This window comes from Cyclopterus lumpus, chromosome 15, assembly GCF_009769545.1.
Source record: "Cyclopterus lumpus isolate fCycLum1 chromosome 15, fCycLum1.pri, whole genome shotgun sequence".
Lineage (NCBI taxonomy): Eukaryota > Metazoa > Chordata > Actinopteri > Perciformes > Cyclopteridae > Cyclopterus > Cyclopterus lumpus.
Window position 1 is genome coordinate 11,345,362 of NC_046980.1, and position 24,281 is coordinate 11,369,642.

The following is a 24,281-nucleotide window of genomic DNA, read 5'->3' on the forward strand; positions in this document are numbered from 1 at the left end:
CAAATTCCCACTTTTATTGTTGGTCTTTAAAATAACAAGTGACCGTGATGACAGTGCCACCTGCAGGACCATTTGATCAATTAAAGAGAACAATCTAAACAATAATGAAAGCAAGATGAATAGCATTGAAAGAAAGGGCACAACAATAACAGAACAAACCGAAGACACACTATAATTCATTCTACAGTTACATGCATTCAATCATAATGAACCCAGAACAAAAGATGTATATGACTGTTAATCAAAACTAGACTCAAATTCATCACAATTGTGTTAGCGCATAAAACTACCTTCCCCACCCATGAAAACTGCATGACTAAGAGTGTATTAGTAGGTGATATGAAATCACCTTAGAGCTGTTTTCTTGCACTTAGTTTACCAAGACCTGTGATTAGGAGGGACACATAAGAAAGAAAAGTCATTTAACCAACTTCATAATATGCATATTTAATGGTAGAATAAGATGATATATATGTATAAACAATTTTTCAAGAAACATTTTTTAAATTCCAAGCAATACTTTCTTGTTCAAACACAATGACCAAATTATACCAACCAAACACTTTCAATAAAATAAGTTCATATTATCATTATGTGCTTTTTCTGACTGAGGATCATTGCTTAAAACCTCTTTAATAAAATGTTGTTTGTTGTAGGTAAAGCTTTATTCTCCCAACACCAGGTTGGGTAAATGTTGTGCAGAATTCAGCAATGGCAAAGAACAGCAAGTATTAAGACCAAAGCAAAGGCTGTGAAGTCTGAGCAACAATCCTATTTCATCCTATTTCAATGCAATCTTTGCCATTAAAAATGATGGAAAATTGTTGATAAAAAAGTAACTTGTACAAATGATCATTTTCAGTACAAAAGCTTGTAAAATGTAAATGTGGTGCAAATCAATGCAATGTCTCTTAAAATTGGTGGGAAACATTTGCAATGGTGAGGACAGTATGGGCAGACGCGACTTGGGCCAGCTCACCAAAATAGCCATTTCATTTTTGTAGCAGCTACATTTCCAGTTCTACATCTAATATTAATTGAACAACTAATACAAAATTATTAACATAACACATGAACACCACTAAAAAATGTAGCATATGATGGGAGTAGTTTCCCAAACACAACAATGTTTAAAAGATGGCAGTAGAAAAATAAAAATGTCCATATCCACTGTGATTCCAACATAAACAACATTAAATGAAAATTGTGATTTTGCTCATGTCTTTGAAAAGTGATTATATGCATTTGAAAACCAAGAGAAAATCCAGATATGATAATCAGAATACGGTTTAGATGCAGTGAGGTATTAGCTCCACATTCCTCTTGTCCAACACCGTTTGATTCTGCCACAGTTCTACTGAAAGAACTTGAGGCCTGCAACAAGGAAGAACTTCTCCAGGAAGATCTCAGAATCGAGGACGGCAATGTGGGCAGCTCGACCAATAAGGGAGTTGGCTGTGTTGGGCAGGGCATGAATGACATCATATCGCACTAGATTACAGTCTTGGCTCTGAAGTACTGGCAGCAGCAGGTTCTCAATCATCTCAGCATACACAGAACCTGGTATGGACAAGAGAAACAGGCTGAACAGGGCATAGTTGGGTCCTAGTTCTTCAGCTAATTTGAGCCCACAATGTTTGGAATTGTATGATGGAATACGATTTAGTTGGAGACATAATTAGTCAATCCAAACCCACCTGTTTGTTTGTCCTTTAATGCAGTTTTGCACATTTCTATTCGGGCAGAATGATAGGGCACATAACGGTCCTGCAGTGACCCGACAAGTAACACGTTCTTGAAAAACTGCAGACCTTCAAAAAAAAGAGATGAATAATAGAAACATTATTTCTACAATCTCATATTCCACATATACAGCCTGAAATGTATTTTGTAAAAAAATGTTTTTATAAAAAGCAAAGCTTACCAGATTTCTTGCTGAGCTTGTAGAGGAAAGTTTGGCGAGGATCAGAGTTATCACGGCAAGTCAGCTGAAGGAGTGACCCAGACTTTTTCCACTTCTGCATGAACCAAAGGCCTAGGAACAAACAATTAACAGTTATTTATCAACCACCATGAGAGAGAGAGAGAGAGAGAGAGAGAGAGAGAATGATATTGCATGGCAACTAACGGTTTGCTGTTAATCTGTGTGCCATCTTCTACCGGCAACTAAATGTGTCGCCTTACCTGTGTTGACCAGAGCAGAGCTGTTGTACAATGTGCCCAGGTGAGGTCCAGAGAGGGAGAGGAAGGTGTGCAGCCTGCTCAGGTAACATTTAAACCTGGGCCTAGTTAGCACTGAGCGAACAATGAGGTTCCCCAAGGAATGACCCACAAAGCTGCAAAGTGACCATAACAACATCAAACATGCGCATCACTCACACATTTACAATGTTACATAACCCATTTAAATAACAATTTCCCAACACAATCAGTGATGAAGTTGGCTTAAAAACTTGGAAAATGTAAACTGGTTGCAAAGGTAACAAGCATTTATTTATGAGTAGAATAGAGCATTTTACCTTATCTTTGACACTGTGAGGTTGTATATCTGAATGTACTGGACTATTTCATCCAGCAGTCGGTCTGTCATTGACTCAAAGTCAGCAAAAGTGTCATTCTGTGGATGAAATGAGCATTACATGAAAAGAAAAGATGAAAGTGTTACAGCTTATCCATTGATAACAGTAGTGTCTGTTTGCTTATCCACTCACCTGGTTCCTCTCTGACATTAGGAAGTCTATACGAGCACCAGGCAGTCCAAGCTCCAGGTAAGTCTTCACTAGTCTCAGGTCTGCACTGTTCCCTGCAGCAGAAAAGGGAACATAAAAACACATCAATTATTTTTTTTTTTTTATTAAAACAAAAAAGACGCCCAGCAGACCAAATTCACTAAAAAATAAGGTTTCCTACCGTCCAGGCCGTGGACGCAGACTATGAGATGGATGCCTTCTTCACAAGTTTCATCTTCCTCCAAGCTGAAGTAGGGCACAGTGGATGCCAGCTCAGATACTTCACTATACAAGAAGCCAGGCAGCTTTAGATGTTTCATTTCTTCCTTTGCCTTAATGAACCTGCATAATTATAATGAAATAGTTGATGAATATTAATCTATATGTGCCAGACAGAACAAATATCTGCATAAAGTATAACATTAAGTGAGACTTGAGAAAAATAGTGCAAGCTGACTCACGCTTTGATCTGTGGTGTGGATGCACATTCATACCACCGCAGGCTACATGAAAAGGAGGTGGAGGGACAGGGAGGTCTGCCCAAGCTGTACCCAGCACTGCTGGAGGCGAGGTTGGAGCAGATGGGAGCATTTGATAAATCCTTTGTTTCATGGGGGTAGCCGATGCCAAGCTGTTCAAACAGAAGACTCGTCTCTGAAGCGGCTGCATCCCCATCCCCACTTTGCGCCTCATCAGCAACACCGTTGACAAAAGCATAGCCATCACCTTCCTCATAGTAACCATTCTCGATCATCTCATGTTCGGTCTCGTCCTCGTCCTCCTCCTGTGGTCCTGCCTGGATTCCCTCCTCCTGTGGTCCTGCCTGGATTCCCAGTGTTATAGCAGATGTTTCCACAGGACTGATCTCAGACACATCTGTGCTAGAGCACGAGCCAAAGTAGTTCTCTACCATTCCACGTTTTACCAGGTCAGTGCTACTGGTGGCAGAGTTACTGGAAGGGCAGGTGGTATGGGTGTCACTATGGGATTCTTTAACAGCCCCAGAACCAGCTGCTCCTTCTAGTCCAAGATCAGAAATAGTAATTAATTTGGCATCTGTTTCCAAGTCAAAGGAAGGTTTTATAAGATGGGAATCACCTGCAGTAATCTTAAGGGTGCATCTTGTGTCAATGGCAGGTATGTTAGTGATATCCCCAGAGAACACTACACTCTGCTCCTGCACCAAAACACTGGACTTCCTGCCTCGGACTTCAGCTCCACTGGAGCCCCGTGAGGAACCTTCACCCTCCTCATCTGAGGGCAAGGAGTTGATGGAAGTGAGAGAGGACTGAACTCCTCTGACAGCACTGGCATTTTCTGGGTAAAGAATTTCTGCTGCCCCACTGGGCTTTTGCACAGAGCTTTGCTGAACTGGCCGTGGTGCAGGACTAAGGAGAGGCCTCTCAGGCTGGGGGGCAGCTATGCCTGTTTCAGGGATGCCTAATCCTGCAGAAGTCTGAAGTCCTGGAACTTGCTGAGTGGCAAAGGAGCTAGGCTCACTTTCGATGCCTGAGTCTGAGAGTCTAGATGAGGCACTAGGGACTTCTCCATCTGACAGCCTGATACAATCACTCCTCACCTGTACTGAGACCAGACTATGCTGTGCTGCTTCTTTACTAGGCCTTTCAAAAACTGAGTCCACTACAGACTGCTTTGAGTCACAGTCGTCTATCTGGGTGATCTCAGGAATATTACCGCTTACAGTTCCATCAGTCCGACATGGTAGCAGAACAGTTACTTTGTCCCCTTGGTATGGGCCCTTTGTACTTGGTTTCACCTCAATTTGCTTCAGCCCAGCGGACCACTGTGGCAGCTTTTGGCCACCGTGGTCAACTTGCTCATCTTTGCAAAGTGGTTGGTTGCCTGTAGCAATAACCCCAGTACCAGCCTGAGGATTATTCTGTACGTCAGTGTTCGTAGGCTTTTTGAAGCAACCTTTTGGACAAGCAGCAGTACTAATATCGTCATCTGCAACAGAATCAACAGCACTGTTTCCACAGTGTGCTGAAGTGGCACCAGAGTCAAAAACTGAATTTGCATAAGTCCTTAAAGAACTACTTGAGTCCCTCTGTAATGCATCTCGATCCTCTTCTTGGTTGAGGGGAGCTTCTCCTTCCTTGTGCTTTGTGTCACCATATGGAGCTTTGAGGTTCTTATAGCCCACCAACACCACAGAGTCCTTAGAGCCCTGTCTAATCAGCTTCTTTGAGTTCTCAGTCTTTGAATTTTTCTTCAGTTTGACCGACTTTCCTTTGGACTTGGGTGGTGGATCATAGCTGTCTGGCCAGGTGTTATCCATAGGGGCACACTGAGACTCAGGTATGGGGCTAGCTGCTGCACTGCTCTCCTTGGAGTTGGGCTTGTCTGTTTTGCTGGACACCGAGCCAGTCCTTGTGTTGTGCATGCCAAGCCAGGGCCCATCACGATCTTCAGATTCAAACCATGTTGAACATAAAAAAAGCAACAAGGAAAAACAGATTTATTTTTAAAACAAATAGTCAAAGCCTTCTGACTGTACATATAGTTCAGTGGTAATACTGCATTACTGACCTTCAGTGATAGAATTCAGGTATCTATCCTCAAAGATGATTGGCAGGGAGCTAACATCACCATCTAGGTCTGCACATGCCACTGGAAGTGGAGGCAAAGACAAGAAGTAGCTGGAGCTTTTGATGGCATTAGTCATCTGCTGGTGACTGTGAGCACTGGTGGAGGAGGGGAGGGAGGGAAGAAGAGAGTAAGACAAAATAAAAACATCCATACTTACATTATCAAGCCTGTGCCAGCACCTACTGATCTAAAATATTATAATGTATAACTTAAACAAAAATGCCACTGCAACTCACTGTAGTTCCTGATATGCTAATGCAGATTGTCTTGGATGTTCGAGACAAAAGAAAGCCTCAGCAAACCGCCTTACCTGTAACAAAGCCGCATAAGAGTATACAATCAACATTCTTGTAATTCAAAAGGGAACTTGTCAAATATTTGAACTTGCAGAGGATTTAAGAAGTTGGGACTCACTCTCAGTGTATGGTGCTCCATAGCTAGTAGGGCAGCAACATGCTCCTGCAGGGAAACTACCTCTAGGAACTGTCCCCAGAGAGCCATGAGCAGAGAGCAGAGCTGTGCCAGGTTCATATTTACCAGTTCTGCCAGCTCGTCAGGGGACTCAGCTTTCTGCTAAAAAGTATCAAAACACAGGTCAACCACCAGAGGGCTCAAGTGAGCATTATTCCCTAAAGAACAATGGCATGCAGTTCTGTGCAACAGGACTTTGCACAATGAGAAAGATTTTCCGAAAAAATAATGTCTAGACACAAACAACAATAATCCCTCTCATTCGTGATCCAAATGTGTTTTGCAGTGTATTTAGACCATGCCCTAGTCTGCCTGTATTTTCTTGCCTTTTCAATTTGCCGTGTTCGGGACGTTTCTGGGCGTCAACCTCTATAAAAACATAGCGACCACGTGTCAGACTGTAATGTAACCCTTGTTAAGCCGAGGAGGAGCTAATGTTAACGTTGCGTTTACAAACATTAAATGACAAATCCCACTCATTGTGCCCTGAAGTTGATTGTACTTTTTCTAAACAGTTAAGCAATAATAATTAAGACATTATGGTTTTTCCAGTAATTTTCATGCACTGAAACAAATGATTAGTGTACAATCAGAAAAAACAGCTTGTTAAAATAAAATGAAGCAGTATATGAAGTCTCCAAAAAAAATAAAGATAATCTATTTCCATTCATGTGTCTGTAATAACTATTGTTATTGGACATCTACTATGAAATACTATATTTGGAAATAAATTGCTATATACTGAGACACACGAGGAACTTGACTTGCATAATGTGCCACCACCATCATCTACAGAAATCCCTATCAATCCAGAGCTCTGCATACCATTCTCCATCACTCGTAATCGGAAGTGGTCCAACCCTTCAGGACTCTAGGATCTATCTACTAAAGTGGTTCTCTCACCGACACAATTATACATGTTCCAGAGACTAGTTTAAAAAAAAAAAAGAAGGTAATTCTACCAACTGTGCAGAAACACCTGAGATCTTGCTAGTCTGCTTACAAATTAACAAACTCTCACGGCACAGAGGATTCAGTGACATCTCTTCTCCATAATTTGCTGTCCTTTTTTATGCAGCAACAAACAGTTTGCATGTATGGTACCATTTGCTTCCACCTTAACTTTACCTACAAAAAGATACCGTCCAAAATCAAACAGATAGCATCAAATAGTATTGATGTGCCTACGCACACCCTAAACAATTTTAGTACGACTTCTATCGTACATTAAATGCAACACTATTGTGGACTTCCAACAAATCAGGACTTCACTCATTCCCTCCAGTCATAGGAGACACATTAATCAAATATTTCTTGTTACTTCCTCCTGTCCTATAAACTAAGCACCAGGCTAGTTGCTTTATATGAATGTTGTTGCATCATTGCCTACTGAGGAAATATGAAAAAGTCTTACCTTGACATGTTCACATAACTCAGCTAGACGGGCCTCTAAGTCGAGTTGTTCTGAGAAGGCAGAGGAACAGCATTACTAAGATTCACTTTTATAATGCATTTATTCAATTATACAGAATGTTTTGGTGAAGGACCTGTAATACAGGCAGAATAATGAAGAGGTGTTAGACAACACTGGTATCAGAAAGTTACTACAGGTTCTACAGGTTCACATTGTTGTGAGACTCTTACACACACTTCTACAAAGAGGGAGGAGTGAATAAAAAAGGAATGAAAGTAAATTGCATGAACAGAAAAAAGTTTGTCCAACAAGATTTAGATGAAGTAATTTTTATTTTGCACATAACATTAATCCATCTACTCAGCAACATATCATTACACACACACACACACACACACACACACACACACACACACACACACACACACACACACACACACACACACACACACACACACACACACACACACACACACACACACACACACACACACACACACACACACACACACACACACACACACACACACACACACACACACACACACACACACACACACACACACACACACACACACACACACACACACACACACACACACACACACACACACACACACACACACACAGAGGAGTGAATAAAAAAAGGACTAAAAGAGGCAGGCTGATTTGAGGTACTGTAAGGTCAGGACATACCTATGTAGACGTGCCTTTGACTTCGGGGATAGGGTCTTCTGAGTACTCGCTCATATAGGACTTGCATGCTGGACTTTGCTAGTAAGATTGCACATATAGGCATATTTAACCTCTTTTGTTACTTGGTATTCTGGGATAGGTTAATATCTGTATAATTGTGTGGGTTAGGTTTAGTGAACCAGTTACAACGATGACTTGTGTTTAGGAGCTGGCACATTTTGGCTTCAGTCTACTGGTTAACAGACTTATCTAATGAGTGCAAGAATAATTTTGTTAGTATAATGAACTGAGATTACTTAGTTAGATTCCTGAATTAACTTAGCGGCTTGCTGGTTGTGTAGTCTGTTTAAAGGGTAGAATGTGTCAATGTGTAGGGATCAGGTGAAATGATATGAGAACAACACAACAAATACTAATGCTGAAAAGACAAAACAATGAAAAATACAACCAAAGCAAAAGATGATTCAGAAAATATTGTACTGTATGCATACTTGCTTCTTCTCAGTGTTTGAGTTGAAAATGACACGAATAAAGACTGTGTGAGACATATTTGAATAAGTCTGGGATTTAGGATTTCATACAACCTGTTGTTATCTCCACACTGTGGCATGAGTTACAGTGAAGTCATAGTGGTGTATACCTAGTTCCATACGATGGGAGGAGGGCAGGTCCCTGGTAATAGAGGTGAAGTAGTCAAAGAGGCCCTGGTAGGCCAGTAGGAGATTGGAGCAGAGGTTATGGTGCAGACTGAAGGCATGCTGCAGACAGGGGTCAGACACCAGGAATGTCCTGCCCTGAGGGATCATGAAGGACACAGAAAAGATGGTATAGATGATTTAATGTTTAAAACATGTTTCTTGATGATTAATACAACATTAATCTATATAGTGGTATACACATATATCATTATATATGAAGTTTAAAAACTATATTATAGTAATCATTACAGCCATAAAAAAAATCCCAACAGATTATCCTGCCAGGTACTTCCAGACATTTACTTTGTGTGCGATATCCAGGTGTCAACTCTTTATTGTGCTTGCTGCACATATACCGGTCGTGAAATGAATAGTGGTCGATGCAATGTTGTTCCCAAGCTGCCCATTAGTGATGCATCAAGGAATGATGAGGGTTATTGCCTCTGTTCTGTCATAATGACTCTGGTACATTCACACTACCACATCTCAGGGGCAGCTTCAGCTGGCCACCATTCTGTCAGGAGAGGCCAATTACTTCTGGCCAAATGTGACAATGTTCTGATAGATGCCCTATATGTCAACAGTCTGACACGTCTCCCTGTGCTTCAAATGCAATGAACACACACCATTCTACCTGAGATGAAGAAGTGTCAAATCCAAGTCCACAGCACTGTCCATGTAATAATCAAAGCCTGTATTACTGGCAGGCAGCCTGGCAATACATGCATGGTTGTTTTTATTCTTTCAGCTTCATTTCTTCCTCATAAAAGGAAGTATTATTAGGTTTATGACACAAATTTACTTCTTATCAAATGCTTAATTTAGCCCTTTGTAATACAGCAAACTTGTAAAATGATACAACAGTGGCATCTTTCAGACTTTCATGACAACTCAGTAGTTGAGAAGCATCTACAAATACAATACAACCATTTGCAAAGACATTGTCCATCGTGGAATAAAGGAAGTGCACTTACATCTGGTGATACTTGCTTGACGTAACTGCCACCAAACACCACATTTTCCAGAGGTGGGATGACCGAGTCTTTGCTCTGCGGTGGAGCGTTGCGGTTAAGCCATGTGGTTTTCACTGGTCGAGGCAAACTAGGTAAACAATTCAATTCAGTTTATTTTGTATAGCCCAATATCACAAATTTGCCTCAGAGGGCTTTACAATCTCTACACATACGACATCCCTGTCCCAGGTACTCAAATCGGACCAGTGTGAAATGCTAATCACTACAATAATTAATGAGCACTGCAAATTAAAGTTTATTCTATCATATATGGCATGTACATACAAGTTAAATAACTAAAAATGGGTATGTGTTGGAATTTACCGCAAACAACAATAGTAGATAACATGATGGAGATCCATGAAAGAGCTGCAGCACTTACATGAATGTATAACTGTATTCAGTGAGTGTCCAACATGCTTTTTTGTGTTAGGTAGCAGTCTGACCTGATAAGGGGCTGATGTAGAGCCACTAGGGAGGCATGGATGGCTACAGACATGACAGACAGGTGGAAGTAGTCAAACATGACATTGACGTGTTGGTGGATGCCTCGCTGAAGGCTAAAGTGCAAACGAAGTGTGCGGCCACTGATATTCTGTAGAGAGCTTGGATCATCTGGCCTGTGGAAATTAAATAAGGAATATACAGTGGTCCACATTAGAGCCTTATTATTATGTTTTTAATATGAGATGCCAATATCAAATTCGCAAACACTGAAAGAAGAACATGCAGTTAAAATGTTGCAACACCTACGTGTAATCACCATCTGTGAAATATAAATCCAAGAAGAGTTGGAAATCAATGTCATTGAGGGACTCTTCCACCTGAGAATACAAATTAAAAAAACATTGGGGCACAATTATACATATTTTAGATTGGGCAAAAAACAAATCCTGTATGAAAAGTATTACTTCTTTTTTTCTTTGTTGAGATGATATATATTTTCGACTATACCTTGAATAGGGAAGGTAGAGCCGTAGTAGCACTCTAGTAGCACTTAAATGTCCCTTACCGATAGCACTTTGATGTTTTAGCACTTTAGTAGCACTTAAATGGCTCTTACGGATAGTACTCTGTAGTTTAACGTTATTGAAGAAATTGTACTTGCTTGATTCTTGTTGTTCTGAGTTTGGACTCATGGTTGAATGAACTTATCGTAAGCTAAATGACATGTAATGTAATGTAATGTAAATATTTTTAACCCTTTTATACTCACATCCCCAATCATATTGTTCACCGATTAAAAAAATATATGCAGAAAAATGTACCTTTTTCTCATCCAGCAGCATCATCACTTTGAAGAGGAGGACGTCATTGACCACAATCTCTTCATTCTTGTACAGAATTTGAAAAGTTTTGCTGCAGATGACATCATCTTGGACTAAAGCGGGAAATGCCAGATCAGAGCCTAGACAAACACCACCAGAATTAACTGTGTGTTTATGAAAAGTAAACAATTGAATGATTATAGCAAACCGGTTTTTCTGTATACACTTTAGAAACACTTGACCAGGCAGCAAACCATTAGTATGTCAGGTGTTGTTTCACACGGCTGACTGTTCAAAGATGGAGAGAAAGCTAGAAGATTTTGCTGATCCAAAAAAACATTATAAATGAGCAAACCTACAGATAATAATATTCATTAGAACCTGTGCCAAAAATTATCTGACCTTATCAGGTCTGCATTGAAGATGAAAGTGTAGTGCATTTTCCACATCTACTCTATTGAGCAAGGTTTTCAAAGTATTACAAATTAAATTTAAAATATTTAAACATTGGAATTGCAAACCCTTGATGATCCCATTTATTTATGAAACAAAGAATTGAGTGCTTTGTGCGAAATTAGCAGAGCCTTAGAGAAATAATGAGAACAAGGATTGGCCTGTTAAATAAGCCAGTGCCCTACAAGCTCCCTGTTAACAAAACAATAAGTAAACCAAATCTGCAATAACAATTTTCATCTAATATCAGAGAAATGAAAGTGATGTATCCAAGTCCACCTAAAGGATAAATAGGACTTAATGAGTGTCAATGACACAAACAGCTCTCCAATAAAAACAGAAAGAGTGCGTTACTATATGCACCCTGCATACTTTTATGGTTTTAACTGGAGAATTGAAAGGAAAGGGGCTGGGCTTGGGTTGACCAACTGGATCCACAAATGGTACATGAATACTGTCAAAATACAGAAAAGGTCTCTTTCCATCATCAAAAATGTATTTACCTCCCGGGTGAAGCAGACTGGTCTCAACCTTGTGTGGAACCCTGGGTGGCACCTTAAGACCGGCACGAATCTGGTAGAACCTGAAAATGCAGACAAATTGTATATTAGCATGGTCCAGAGTAACATTAGAGGCTCTGTGAAGAAGGTACAAACGGCACAGGTCAGTCACACGCACTTGCAAAATGACACTACAACTTTCATGAATAAACAAACTTTCTGTTGCGGTCACTCGTGTAGTAAACCTGAGCTCTTAAAGCACTGACGAGCCAGGAGCATGGAGCAAGAGTTTTATCTATACTGCTAATCTAAAAAGGAATTTTGATTACTTGAAGCTCTGTCAATAGAGGCTTCCTAAGACATACATTTTCAGGGTTCAAATTAAACACAAATAGCTTTACAATTGTACTATCCCTGCAGCATTACAGTAATCAATATGTATAAAAAAATGTAGTGGAAAGTGACTCAGATACGGCTCCCTCCTCTCCATTAGTTAAAACCAATCAGCTATGTTGGTCTTAGTCGACTTAAGAAGCCTTTAAATCAATTAAAATCAACTCCTCTTTGGTTGAGGACAGCCCTAGACTGAGAAAAGCTAAGCTACTCTTCGCCTGTGCCCATGTCGAATACTTCACTGTCTGCAACTATAGCAACTTTTCTTTAAATCATATAGGTTCTTTACTGGGCAAAGTCAACTTAAATAAACATATAAAATGGTACAATCTAGCACTAATATGATATGCCGTTTGTACAAAAAGCATTTTCAAGATCCTGGTCCTCTACCACTAGCAACAACCAAAAGCTTGTTTAAATCCCTCTAAAGCATGCCATCATAGTTTTGTAATGCACAGTGCATCCGTAAAGTATTCACAGCGCTTCACTTTTTCCACATTTTGTTATGTTACAACCTTATTCCAAAATGGATTAAATTCATTATTTTCCTCAACATTCTACACACAACAACCCATAATGACAAAGTGAAAACTGTTTTTTGCAAATGTTTGCAAATCTATTAAAAATAAAGAACGAAAACATAACATGTACATAAGTATTCACAGCCTTTGCCATGACACTCAAAATTTAGCTCAGGTGCATCCTGTTTCCACTGATCATCCTTGAGATGTAACAAAACGTAGAGACAGTGAGACAATGCTCACCCTCTTTGGAACAGGTCCACGTTGTAGAACTTGTGGAGCTCCACAGAGAACTCCACTGTGGCCTGGACTTCAGTCATCTTGATCTCTACAAGCAAGGGTGCCTTACATCATCTGGGATACACCTGTAGGCCTATGGGTTAAAGTAATCAAATTGGTAATTTCAGCTCCAGGATTCTTTAAAAACATTCTTTCAACTTGGTTAAAATACAGTATTTCCACAAGAGACAAACTGGTGTAAATACAAGACAGGACTGAAATGATCCACCAGTTATACAAAACCAACCACTTATCTTTAAAAAAAGAGGAAGACAACAATTAAAAGAAAACATCAGCAGTAGTAATACAGCCACAAGATCAAGACTAAGAATATGCAAGACTTGGATAAACTTTTATGGGGAATTATTACTCGGGATGGAGGCATCCTGTCCTCTGGGCCTAATTGGTTAACAGTCCTGACCATAATAGCATTAGTATGGCAGGGTAAGGGAAAGTACTATGAATAACATTGAAAAAAATAGCCCTGAACTACAATGTTACCAATTGGTAGTGTTAGAAATAAACACAGACATTCTTGTCATTTAATGCTAACATTTCTAGCTCAAGATTAGTCCGGCCTAATTAAATAAAAGGCCATGTAGTTGTTTTTGGCTGTATTGTGGGGGAAATAAAACTGTCAAAAAATAATCCTACAGACGGTCCCTAAATTAGTCATGTAATGAAATGAATAAATCATCCACTGGGAGACCACAAGTCATTGTATTCATGCAAGTGAAAACCAATATGAGATACAAATGGCCACCAGGAATGTGACCTGTTTGACACAGATGCATAACGCAGAGCAAATAGTAGCAGGCTATGTTGATCCATTCCTGGAAGAAGTTATCTTTAAAAGATGTCAGTTAAAAACTAAATCAAACTGGGCACGAGACAGAGGACATACAAGGACACCACTAGTTAAATCAATACAACTGGCTGTCCCTGATGCATTTATGTCTTAATTTAGGCTTTAATTCCCCTTGAGATCTTGAAATAGCCACTTTATCATTGTTTTACAGAAACTGACACAAATTATTATTTTGCGGACAGATTATGCAACTCAGTCATATGAATCAAGCCACCAGGAACAACTTATACCAAGCTGAATTATTCACTCATGTCAAACCACTGACAGCTGCTTTTGTTGAGCCTACTTTGTAACTGGACTGCGAAGTGTACAATAATGACATGGAAGGAAAGAAGGAGGAAGGGGGCATTGTTAAACCTGTACAATAGACTAACAGTTCTCCAGTTTCAAATGCAGGGGTCTATAAATATTTACACAAACATATCCGGTATGAAGTAACTCAAAAAAGGAGAAAATGTACATTTAAGGGTATTATTACAGGTTGGTGATCCTGTGCAGGTCCAATGGTGAGCCTCGGGTTTGTCAGAAGAACTGGTTCATCAAGTTTAGTTTAAGATGTGACACTACACGTTTGTAACGAATGCCAATTTGGATCATATGAAAAGGTACAGACTATTCAGAATGCTGAAATGTTGGTGCAAATAAACAAATGGAGCTGCCAAAGCAGGCTGGTTGTAGTATGTTCATTAACTCATGTTTATTTGGAAAAATCAAAAGAGAACCAAATGCTACATTTCCCAAATCAAAGTCCTGCAATTAACGTTAGCTGGGCATTTAAGGTAAATCAAGTCAACAACCCACCTAGGAGAAAGGAACCTTAAAACATTAACTGAAGCCAAATGTTAAATATAAATATATGAAATAAATATGCATGTCTTAACGTACATATGTATATATTGTTACGACAAGGCCTTAACATACTCCGGCGAAAGGTTTCCTCTTTAAGAACGGGAACCTTTACGTCACCAGCTAACAACCCACAACTGATACAGAACAGTTTTGGGAAAACGGAGCATCTATTAAAAGTTACGACTCATTATTCCTGGAGCAAGTGAGGCGCGACACGTCCACGGCCAGTTGGCAGAATCTCGGCATGGGTATTTCACGGGTAACCGGTTACAGGTGGGAAGCTAACGTTACATATGTTGCCAGGGGCCCACAAAAAGGTCAGGGATGATGCGAAAAACACCAAACACAGGATACGTGAAAAGGCCAAGGTGAACGTAAACTCTCACTCGGAGCCAGCGAACAGTAAGAGTTACCGTAACGTCACCAACGGGTCCGACATGAGCCGTAAGCGCGAGCTAGCCCTACTCACCATTGCGTTGGCAAGCTAACATTAGCTAGCTAACCAAAGTTAGCTCCAATTGTAGTCCTCGCGCCGTCCTTTCGCCGTAAGCCGTTGACAGAAAACACCACTGTGCGGAGTAGTTCACGTCCTAGTTTGGCGAGTGTTAGAGGAGCAACGCCCTTAAAATGGCACACAGAGTAGAGCGGCCACGGAGCTCCCTGAACAGGGTTGTTTGTGTTTGTTAGCCATCAAGCTAACTGTGCTCAGTCTGACGAGCTGACAGCACCAGCAAGTGCTGCTCCACCTGGACGGTCACGAACATTTAACTGCGCGTTACTGCACACACAAGAGACGCAGTTGACGCACATGAAGAAATGCGACCTATAAATTGAGCGTTGGTTGCTTCTAATAATAATGATACTTATAATAATAATAATAATAATAATAATAATAATAATAATAATAATAATAATAATGATGACTAGTATTATTATAATAACTATACATTTTAAACAGTTTATATAGTTTTCATAAATTCACGTCTGAGCAGGTCAATTGCTATGAAAGATGAAAACAAGTGCTGAAGAATAGTAGTATCTAAGGTTTGTGTTGTTTGGCCCACAGGGTAGGCTGTGTTTTATTATCTCTGTATAGCAAATATGAGTTGGCTTAACCTGCCAACAAGAATGAAATTAAGTGCATGTCCAGGAGGCTATTTGTCACATAACAAGTTATATTGTTTTTATTTCCTTGCACAAATATTTAAATATTCTAAAAACAAATTCCCTGTGAAAACATCATGCAATCTGTCTTTCTTGGTAATAAACACTATGCATTTGAATGGCGTCTGGATTTTTTTCACTACAATTTACAGATACACGTCCTCCATCCTATTTCAGGAACTGCAGAATGTTGTCTGAATACCGTGGAACCATAGAGATCACACAGAATGCAGTTCTGCTGGACAAATAAAGCCAATGCAGGGTAATGCAATCTTTTCCACACCTTATTTTACTAGTATCACTTATGGTACACAATCGTAACAATAGAACAACAAATGGGGTACAATACAGTGACTTTGTACTTGAAAAAACATTCAAGGTGGGAGCAAGAGCACTCCAGTGGAATGTAAAGTTGACACTGTGGAGACTGTTGACTCACTCCCCCAAATAAATGACAGTTGAGTCTATATGAGACCCCTCACTGTGACCTGCAGGTTTTCACTCCTGCTGAGGGGGCAACTATACAGGGTCTTGTTCTCTCCTGCAAGCCGATCTATAGAAACATCCAGCAGCAGGTGTTTTTTCATTTCCAAATCAAGCTATGAAATGGTTGGAGTCAAAAGGTAAACAATTTATGTAACAGTGACCTTGTGGGTTTTGTGACTGACATGTAATCAATGCCACATTTGTGGTAGTCTATCATTTCAATTATATATGACAGCCATAACTCAAACTGCATTTTTGTTCTGATTGCATTCCAGAAATATCCTTTTGTACTCATTGTGCTGTTACTATTTGATCCCACAATATCTTTGCACAGGACTTCATTCACAAAGTAAGTATTCTTCTACACTAAAAGGTGCAATTGGTGAGATAACAAAGGTAGACACAATATTGTCAACATTGCACATGAAAACACCTCCACATTTTAGTAGTGCAGTGCAGTGCTGCAAAGGCGAGTAATATTCACCCGAATGCCAATTATCAGTATCTGTCAACCCACTACATACTCAATATGTTAATTATACCTCTGCTGCTGTTTGTCTTTGTTGCAGCACTTTCTCTGTGCTCGGCACATGTTGTGGCATATGTTCCTCTTGACATATTGAATAATTGTGCAGTTTTTTGTTATTGCATTTGCAAGGAGGTCTGTGGAGCTCTGTTACCTGTTTATGTTGCAGACCTCTTTTAGCAGACAAACTCTGCTAATTGATTAGCATTTATATAAGGCACTATCATGATGATATCATTAAATGATATGTAATGTAATTATATGACTACATAGTCTTTGTTCCGTGAGCGTTTGCATTATTGTGTCTTACCTCCTTATCAATTGCATAACTGTGGTAATGTCAATACAATGCTGGCTGCCTGCTTGTCAAATGTCAAAAGGAACACTTTATTGGATGTGAAGCAATTATTTAAACTTAATAAGATATTTAACTTCCTGTCCAGATGTGTTAACATTGGCACATCTAGAACTTAAGTGTTAAAGAGGAAACCACAAACAGCCAGAGATAGTCTAATATTTATTCAAGGCGATGGTGCAGCTTTCCAAACACTGAGCTTTTATTCTCTTCCCACAACACACACAAACACGCACGCGCGCATACACACATGCACGCGCGCGCACACACACACACACACACACACACAAAAAAAACTTGGACTACTAACGGGTTGCTTTCTGTTTCCATTTTGCAGCTGTGAGATTTTCATCTCAAGTTGGTATTCATATGGAGCAGCAGTCCATGTGCCCTCAGATCAGCATTGGGGAGGACCATTTCCCAGGTGGATTCACAAACACTTTTGCTTTTTTGCTTTTTTGAATTGCCCTGCACAAGAGGAAAACTCATTTGAGTCCCATACAAAGATATACACATATATATCTATATCTATATCTATATATATATATATATATACACACACATACAGTAAAATGTGTACTTATTATGCAGATACTGTATGTTTGTGAAACTGTAAAAAAATGATCTTGTATTAGCAGAGTTTGGAAAAATCTCAAATATATATTGTAAGTATACGTATATTGTTTCGCCCTTCCAATAATCATTAGAGCAATTTGTGATATAGTACCCAAGGTCATGGACCTGGAAGATGATTTTTGCATTTAACCACTCTTTTTTCCCTGCACTCTTAGGGTTTTATATTATGTCCCAATTCCACATTGCTGAGCTGGCAAGAAGGGGCACTATTCAAAAAGTTACAGGATCAGCTCCACAGCACGTTGCTTATCGAATAGGCCCAGCGTTCAACTTTAGGATCAACACAAGGTAAGCTCCAGGGCGTTAAAATTGAGTTACATGAGTAAATACTGACCCCTAGTGGTTAAAATGGTATTACGCCATTTACCCTGTCCATGGTCCTGAACATAAGAACTTATGGCTTTAACTGTACTACCACATTCCTTCTAGAATACAATTTTAGAAATAAATCACACAGCAATTGAATTTATATGATGAGATATATGATTTGAACATCATAAACAGGACAATGGTGGATGATACAGACATCATACATGGAATATTCTTCTTTTTTTTTAATCGAACATTCAAGCTTGAGTGTTTAATAGTCCACCCTTTATGTTTCAGATCAGCTTATCCCTTGGGGTTGCCGGAGGAGTTTGCCTTTGTGGCTGTGCTGCGCATGAGTGGCAGCGCCATAAAAGAAAACTGGAATATTTGGCAAATGCAGTATGAAAATGGAAAGGAGCAGCTAGCCGTCAGACTCAACGGGGAGTCTCGGTCTCTGGAGTTTACCTTCACAGCGCTGGACACCGAGAGGCAGACTGTTGCTTTCAGCCCTCTGGCTTTTCTGTTCAATGACCAGTGGCACCAAGTCCTGCTCCAAGTCAGCAGGCGCTCTGTTGTCCTTTTCGTGGACTGTGTCATGGTCGGCTCCCAAAATATACCACCCCGACGGAAAGTCAGCTTGGATGGCTTCACGTTGATAGGAAAGCTCAAGGACAATCCAGTGGTGGCAATGCCGGTACGGCCATCAAAGCACTGAGCTTTCATTTCGCAACTAAAGCAATAACTATAAACATTTCAGACACTTTATAATTCCACCACTTCCACAGCTACAGCCCCACACTTCATCAGAGTTCAGGGAGATTGGTGGAAAGAGATCCCGTTTCTAAAGCACCATACAACATTATTTAACAGTTTTCATTTTGCCATTCTTTATTCAATTATTTAAGAGAGAGAGAGACACATGTATCCTTTCTTCTTGACTGTATATGATGCATATTCATTCAGTTTACTTAAGGTTTAGACGACCTGCAAAACGTAATGAATTCGAGATGAATAGTGTTTTCGAACTGATATATAACTTATTTATTGAAAGAAATCCCTGTTTACTTATGTTCCACGAAAGCCTTGTGCTCACATGGCTTATATTGTTTCACTGTCACTTGAGTGATCGTGCACGTGCGCCAAACTTTCTAATTTCCATTTTGAGCTGAAGAGGAACCGCATGTTTGTGTATGCTTTTACAAGAAAGCATACATGTAACATTGGAACTTTAAAATGCTCGAATACATGTACGAAGAAGAGGAGTTTCTGCTTTGACACGCACACGTTTGGGAATCCCTGTGTTTTCTCACCCTCCTGTTTGGTTTGTCTGTGACAATGTTCAGTATCGTCGACGTCTGCTGTGTCTCCATTTAGACTTTACCGACACAATGTGTGGAATTTGTTGCAGGTTCTGGCGAAGAATACACGCTGTGCTAAACACTCCTGCAATACAACACAGTGCAGCTCAGGTGGAAGGTTTCCAAAGACTCACGCGCATGTGCACACGAACATCACGAATTTTAACTTCCATATAGGCATTTGATTCCATGGTAATGTTTCAATAATGAGTCTCAGATTATCACGTATATGTATTCCGCAAACACAGCCTGAGTTCTGCTTTTCGGGCTTTAATTATTGTGAATGGAGACAGCCTTGGTCTCCGGACGCAGCGTCGGTGTGTGAAGCCTTAACATGCAACGTGTTCCGGGATTACACTGCACATCTGACAAGATCACATTGTGCTAATGTATTATTTTTCTTCGTGTATTTATGAAGTTTGAACTCCAGTCAATGCTGATTCACTGCGACGCGGCGCGAGCCCGGACAGAGGCTTGTTATGACCTCCCAGCCAGGGCATTGGTAAGATACATTACCATTTTATTTTTTTATTTTTTTATTTTTATTAGGGTCCGAGCAACTGAGAAAGTCCCTATTTGTTTTACCTGTATTTGAGTTATTCTTATTTTTTAGCTTATAGGATGCTATAATTGTAAAGTGTCTTTGAGTGTTATGACAAGCGCTATATAAATTCAATGCATTAATATTATTATTATTATTATTATTATTATTATTATAACACTGTGAATAATAATGGAGTCCGTAGTTTGAGGTGTTGGAGCTTTAATATTGGTTCAGCGGGATGACCCTAATTGCTCTTAATTGAGATGGGAAATCAAATCAGGCAACACTCAAATTGAGTGCGTAAAAGCGATACTGTGTGCCTTTGAACTTTGCTCCACTTGCCCCTATAGTCGCCCTCACAAGATATGTTTGATAATTACAGTGAAAACTTACATTTGTCTCATTGGAATACAATAAGTGGCAGAGGTTAAATATCCCGCTGACCCTCCCTATTGGAGGTGTTTGCATTGAGGCCCCTCCCCGCGGTGCCCCCCTCTGCAAACCCTCCAATCCCTTCCTGTAGCCAAACATTGTATGAATATACATAAGCCGCCTGATGGCTGTGGGACCTCGGACGGTCTAGATAGCTGAAGCCGATTCAGTTGGCTTGTTTTGTCGGGGGCTCCTTCAACCCAACAAATCCCAGAGAAAGGATTACACGTTTACCTTTCCTGCCCACGGGGAGATCATGGCTCGGGGCCCCAGCGTTAGAGGGCCACTTGTGGGTCTGCTTCTGCAGCTTGTCCTTATCTGCTCCGCTCAAGTAAGACTTATTGTGTTTCTCTATCTGTGTCTCTCTCTCTCTCTCTCCGGTATCTATATTTGTCTCTATAGACTGATGTGACAGAAGTACAGGTGAGTGTTTGTCTGGTGCCAAATAACATGATACATTTTACCGACAATTGTGGCGAGATACTGAGCTTGTTTCATCCAGTAAATTGATTGGCCATCTGGCACCAAAAAAAAAATCAGGGATGAGACTATTGTCTGTAGTGTCCTTTTTAAATGTTTCCTTTTGCAAAGTGCTACATGCTAATGCTTTCTGCAATCAGAAATCACCTCTATAGACTGCAAGCTATTTCAATGTATCCCAGTCTTAACATACAATAAGGCAATACACCTGCTCTCAATTTTCATATAGTCTCTACAAGAAATGGCACAAGTTGGTGGGGCCTTTTTTGAAATGCAAGCTCACATTTTCTAATATTATTATTGTAATTGTTTTGTCACTCAGAGGAGCCAAGGACCTGCTGGCCCTCCTGGACCTGCAGGTGTCCCAGGAATCGATGGCATTGATGTAAGTGCTCTTCCGTAACATTATCTACATCATGTACCAAATACTAAGACATCGTTCACTATCTGCTCACCTTAAAGCATTCCATCTCTTTCATTTCAGGGGGAAAGGGGAGCAGATGGTGATGAGGGACTTATTGTAATTATGATATTAAATCCACAAATTAAATGATGCATTGCTTTTCATGGTAGGGCTTTTCACTGAAATATGTGTGTATGTGGAACTTTGTTTTGAGGGACCGGATGGAGATGCAGGTAAACCCGGCTCTTCAGGATTACCTGGAATTCCTGGAAATGATGTGAGTACTCTTGATTTCATATTTAATACATCCATGCATATTTCATACAGTACATCTGCATTGTTAGCCACAACAAGGTAAACATGCAATCCACAAGTCTGCAAGGGGGTGGAATGACAAAGTGTGATCCTCCCACCATCATAGATTATGTTGACACTTTTTAGTCTTGCATAGGGAACCAATGTGATTTAAGATGTAGCATGGGATGGTGGTTGAATGTGTGCAAAAATGTGAGGAATTTATTAAACAGGATGAACTAAATCTAATTTCCTTTTTAAGAAGGTAAACCATGCTGTGTGTAATTAACTTGGCTCCCTAGAGTTTAAAGGAGGGTTAGGAAAACATCCAAACACAATACTGGTGCTGATGATAGACGAACAAAGAGGGGCTGTAGGTGCATATTAGTTCATCTTGAAGGAGTTTCAGAATGTTATTTTATATAATGTATTTGTTGTATGCATTATGAGCCATTGCTGCTGTGTTATACCTCGATACATATACCAGGACTATGAGAACAACAGCAGCTTTGTTGGCCTGCTGCTGTTGGTATCTGCTGTCGAGAATCCTCAAAACGGTGTGGAAAGATTCCTTTCACTGCGCTTGTTTGAAATGAGCCAGAGGAATGTTGCTCTCTGCTTGGCTTGCAGTCTGAGAGTTTTGCCCTCTGCCCCGGTGCTGACTTTTTCTGTGTGTCTGTGAAGTTGCTCCTGTGGATGTCATGACGTGCTCAAAAACAGACCTTTGATTTCAATGTGACTGATGAACATTGAGCTGCACTGCACTATATATTGAAACACTTCAGAGGAGGGGGGTTATAGTCTAGTTAATCCCATGTATGAATATGTAGGACTCCTCCCACTGGAGTATGATTATGGTATGATGATGTAAGAAATAGACATCTGATACTGGATTTACTAGTATTTACAGATGGGGATATATTCCCTTTTGAATAATCTTCAAATGAAGGGTGAAGATATATAGTTAATGAAGTGAGCTCAGGTTGTTTTTGTTATGATGCATTAGTTAAACACGATGTCTCTCCTCTGCAGGGTTTGACCGGCCCTGTTGGAGATCCTGGGCCCGACGGTCCCCTCGGACAGAAAGTGAGTGACTAATGAGCCTTTGCTTTCCTGCTTCAGAGACTGTCAGTGAAATATGGTGCCAAGCTGCTGTCCGGTCTTTTTGGCATATAGCAGCAGGAGCCGCAGTGCATAAACCAATTCCTCATGACAAATGAGACTTAATCCGGCAAGTCTTCTGTGTAATCTCCGTGGGGAGTGGAGCCCCAACATCGGTCCTCATTAGGCTAAACATTGCTGGGTCAAGTGTGCCTGGCGCAGTCATGTGACGTGATGAGCTGGAGGAATGTTAACTGCAGGCGCACACAGTGTTTCAGCTGTTATTTCTACTTCTCTGTAATGTCTAATGTCTTTATCTTTGTTCTTTAGGGGGAACCTGGAAAGTCTGGACCTCGTGGAGCCACTGTGAGTATCTTTTCCTCTCTAGACCTGTCAGTCCAAGGATTAGAACATGATCCATGAACCATGATCATCAGGAAATAACATAATCTAGAACGAAGAATTATTTATGTCTGTATCGTGTACACCAAATGGTATATGTCATACTGTATATATGTCTCTCTTTAGGGCGTTGGGCCTGATGGACTGATGGTAAGTTATTTATGCTACACAACGAATACCACAGTTTATATACACTTTGGTGGTCTTTGTCAAACGTGTGAATACTGAATACCTGCAATGTTACTTTGAACAGGGACCACCCGGGCCTGGAGGACTTGGGGGTGAAGTTGGAAAAGTTGGACCACTTGTGAGTACAGAAAGAAAAATAGGCTGGTACTAGAAAATACACTGCAGCATCAACTCCTCCCACCATGAGCACTGAGGTGCTGGAAAGCTCCCATTAGACCCGTTTATCTTCATGTGTCGGCCAAGTTGCTACAAGCGGCAGTGAAAAATACTGAATGTATGTAAAGCCACTTTCACCAGATACATCATTGAAACCTGTCTAGAGATCATAATTAGACTCATACAAACATGTATCTGGACTGTACAGCAATACCTACTGTAGTGTCAACAAATTGAGCTTAAACCACAGGTCTATGACAAAATGTATGCATACATATAAACATACCTGTTATATGATCAATCAAAAAGCACTGTATTTTACTAGCTTTATTTTGTATAATGTTTTTATTTCATACGTCCACATCAGTTTACAGTGATTTTAGATATAATGTCAGGCTTGCAATCTGAGTTTAGCGACTATACATGATAACATGAAATGATCCTGAATGAGAATTTGCACATATAAAAAGTGCTAAAATGCATTTGCAGACATTCAATCTTACTGGCTAAAATCTGGTTGAGGTACATTTGTGTAAGAAACGGAAACTGAAAAGAATGTTTTATTTGTTTTATGGATGTTTCTTAAAATACTGAATTCATTTCACAGGGCACTGATCCAAACAGTATTTATTTTGGAAAACACAACCAATGAAATGTCAGAGCATAAACGGCTTGCATCAAGAG

At 40.1% G+C, this 24,281-nt stretch overlaps 2 protein-coding genes across 5 annotated transcripts in view; one reads left to right on the plus strand and one right to left on the minus strand.

The window, feature by feature from the left end:
• Positions 1–15,559, minus strand: fam135a (family with sequence similarity 135 member A). 4 transcript variants are annotated; one of them, XM_034551242.1, is made up of 21 exons: positions 15,232–15,528; positions 13,010–13,139; positions 11,856–11,935; positions 10,900–11,039; positions 10,385–10,455; positions 10,078–10,251; positions 9,593–9,719; positions 8,561–8,714; positions 7,921–7,998; positions 7,225–7,274; positions 5,754–5,909; positions 5,576–5,649; positions 5,280–5,434; positions 3,191–5,156; positions 2,911–3,071; positions 2,712–2,803; positions 2,520–2,617; positions 2,185–2,336; positions 1,925–2,035; positions 1,698–1,811; positions 1–1,560 (listed from the first exon to the last, which is right to left on the minus strand). In XM_034551242.1, the coding sequence occupies exons 2-21, from the start codon at positions 13,084–13,086 to the stop codon at positions 1,355–1,357; spliced, it is 4,236 nt and encodes a 1,411-aa protein (XP_034407133.1). In that variant the 5' UTR covers positions 13,087–13,139; positions 15,232–15,528; the 3' UTR covers positions 1–1,354. The 4 variants fall into 4 exon arrangements, with proteins under 4 accessions (XP_034407133.1, XP_034407129.1, XP_034407130.1 ...); XM_034551238.1 differs by having other exon boundaries at positions 5,754–5,912; positions 10,900–11,063; XM_034551239.1 differs by having other exon boundaries at positions 428–1,560; positions 10,900–11,063; positions 15,232–15,501.
• Positions 14,904–24,281, plus strand: part of col9a1b (collagen, type IX, alpha 1b) — a 17,586-nt gene continuing 8,208 nt past the window's right edge. The window contains 16 exon segments of the mRNA XM_034551246.1: positions 14,904–15,035; positions 16,104–16,188; positions 16,421–16,549; positions 16,688–16,761; positions 17,631–17,717; positions 18,085–18,217; positions 18,536–18,932; positions 20,015–20,098; positions 20,975–20,995; positions 21,375–21,437; positions 21,537–21,572; positions 21,670–21,732; positions 22,782–22,835; positions 23,181–23,216; positions 23,379–23,402; positions 23,506–23,559. Of these exon segments, the coding sequence (XP_034407137.1) occupies positions 16,154–16,188; positions 16,421–16,549; positions 16,688–16,761; positions 17,631–17,717; positions 18,085–18,217; positions 18,536–18,932; positions 20,015–20,098; positions 20,975–20,995; positions 21,375–21,437; positions 21,537–21,572; positions 21,670–21,732; positions 22,782–22,835; positions 23,181–23,216; positions 23,379–23,402; positions 23,506–23,559 (1,290 nt within the window). The 5' untranslated portion in view covers positions 14,904–15,035; positions 16,104–16,153.

Bases quoted from the DNA above. Each gene is read 5' to 3' on its own strand.
- fam135a (XM_034551238.1), bottom strand. From the start codon at position 13,086: ATGACTGAAGTCCAGGCCACAGTGGAGTTCTCTGTGGAGCTCCACAAG. The intron at 7,275-7,920 runs GTATGTCCTGAC...CTGCCTTCTCAG, and splicing joins TCAAAGGCACGTCTACATAG to AACAACTCGACTTAGAGGCC. The intron at 1,812-1,924 runs GTAAGCTTTGCT...TTTTTTTTGAAG, and splicing joins CAAGCTCAGCAAGAAATCTG to GTCTGCAGTTTTTCAAGAAC.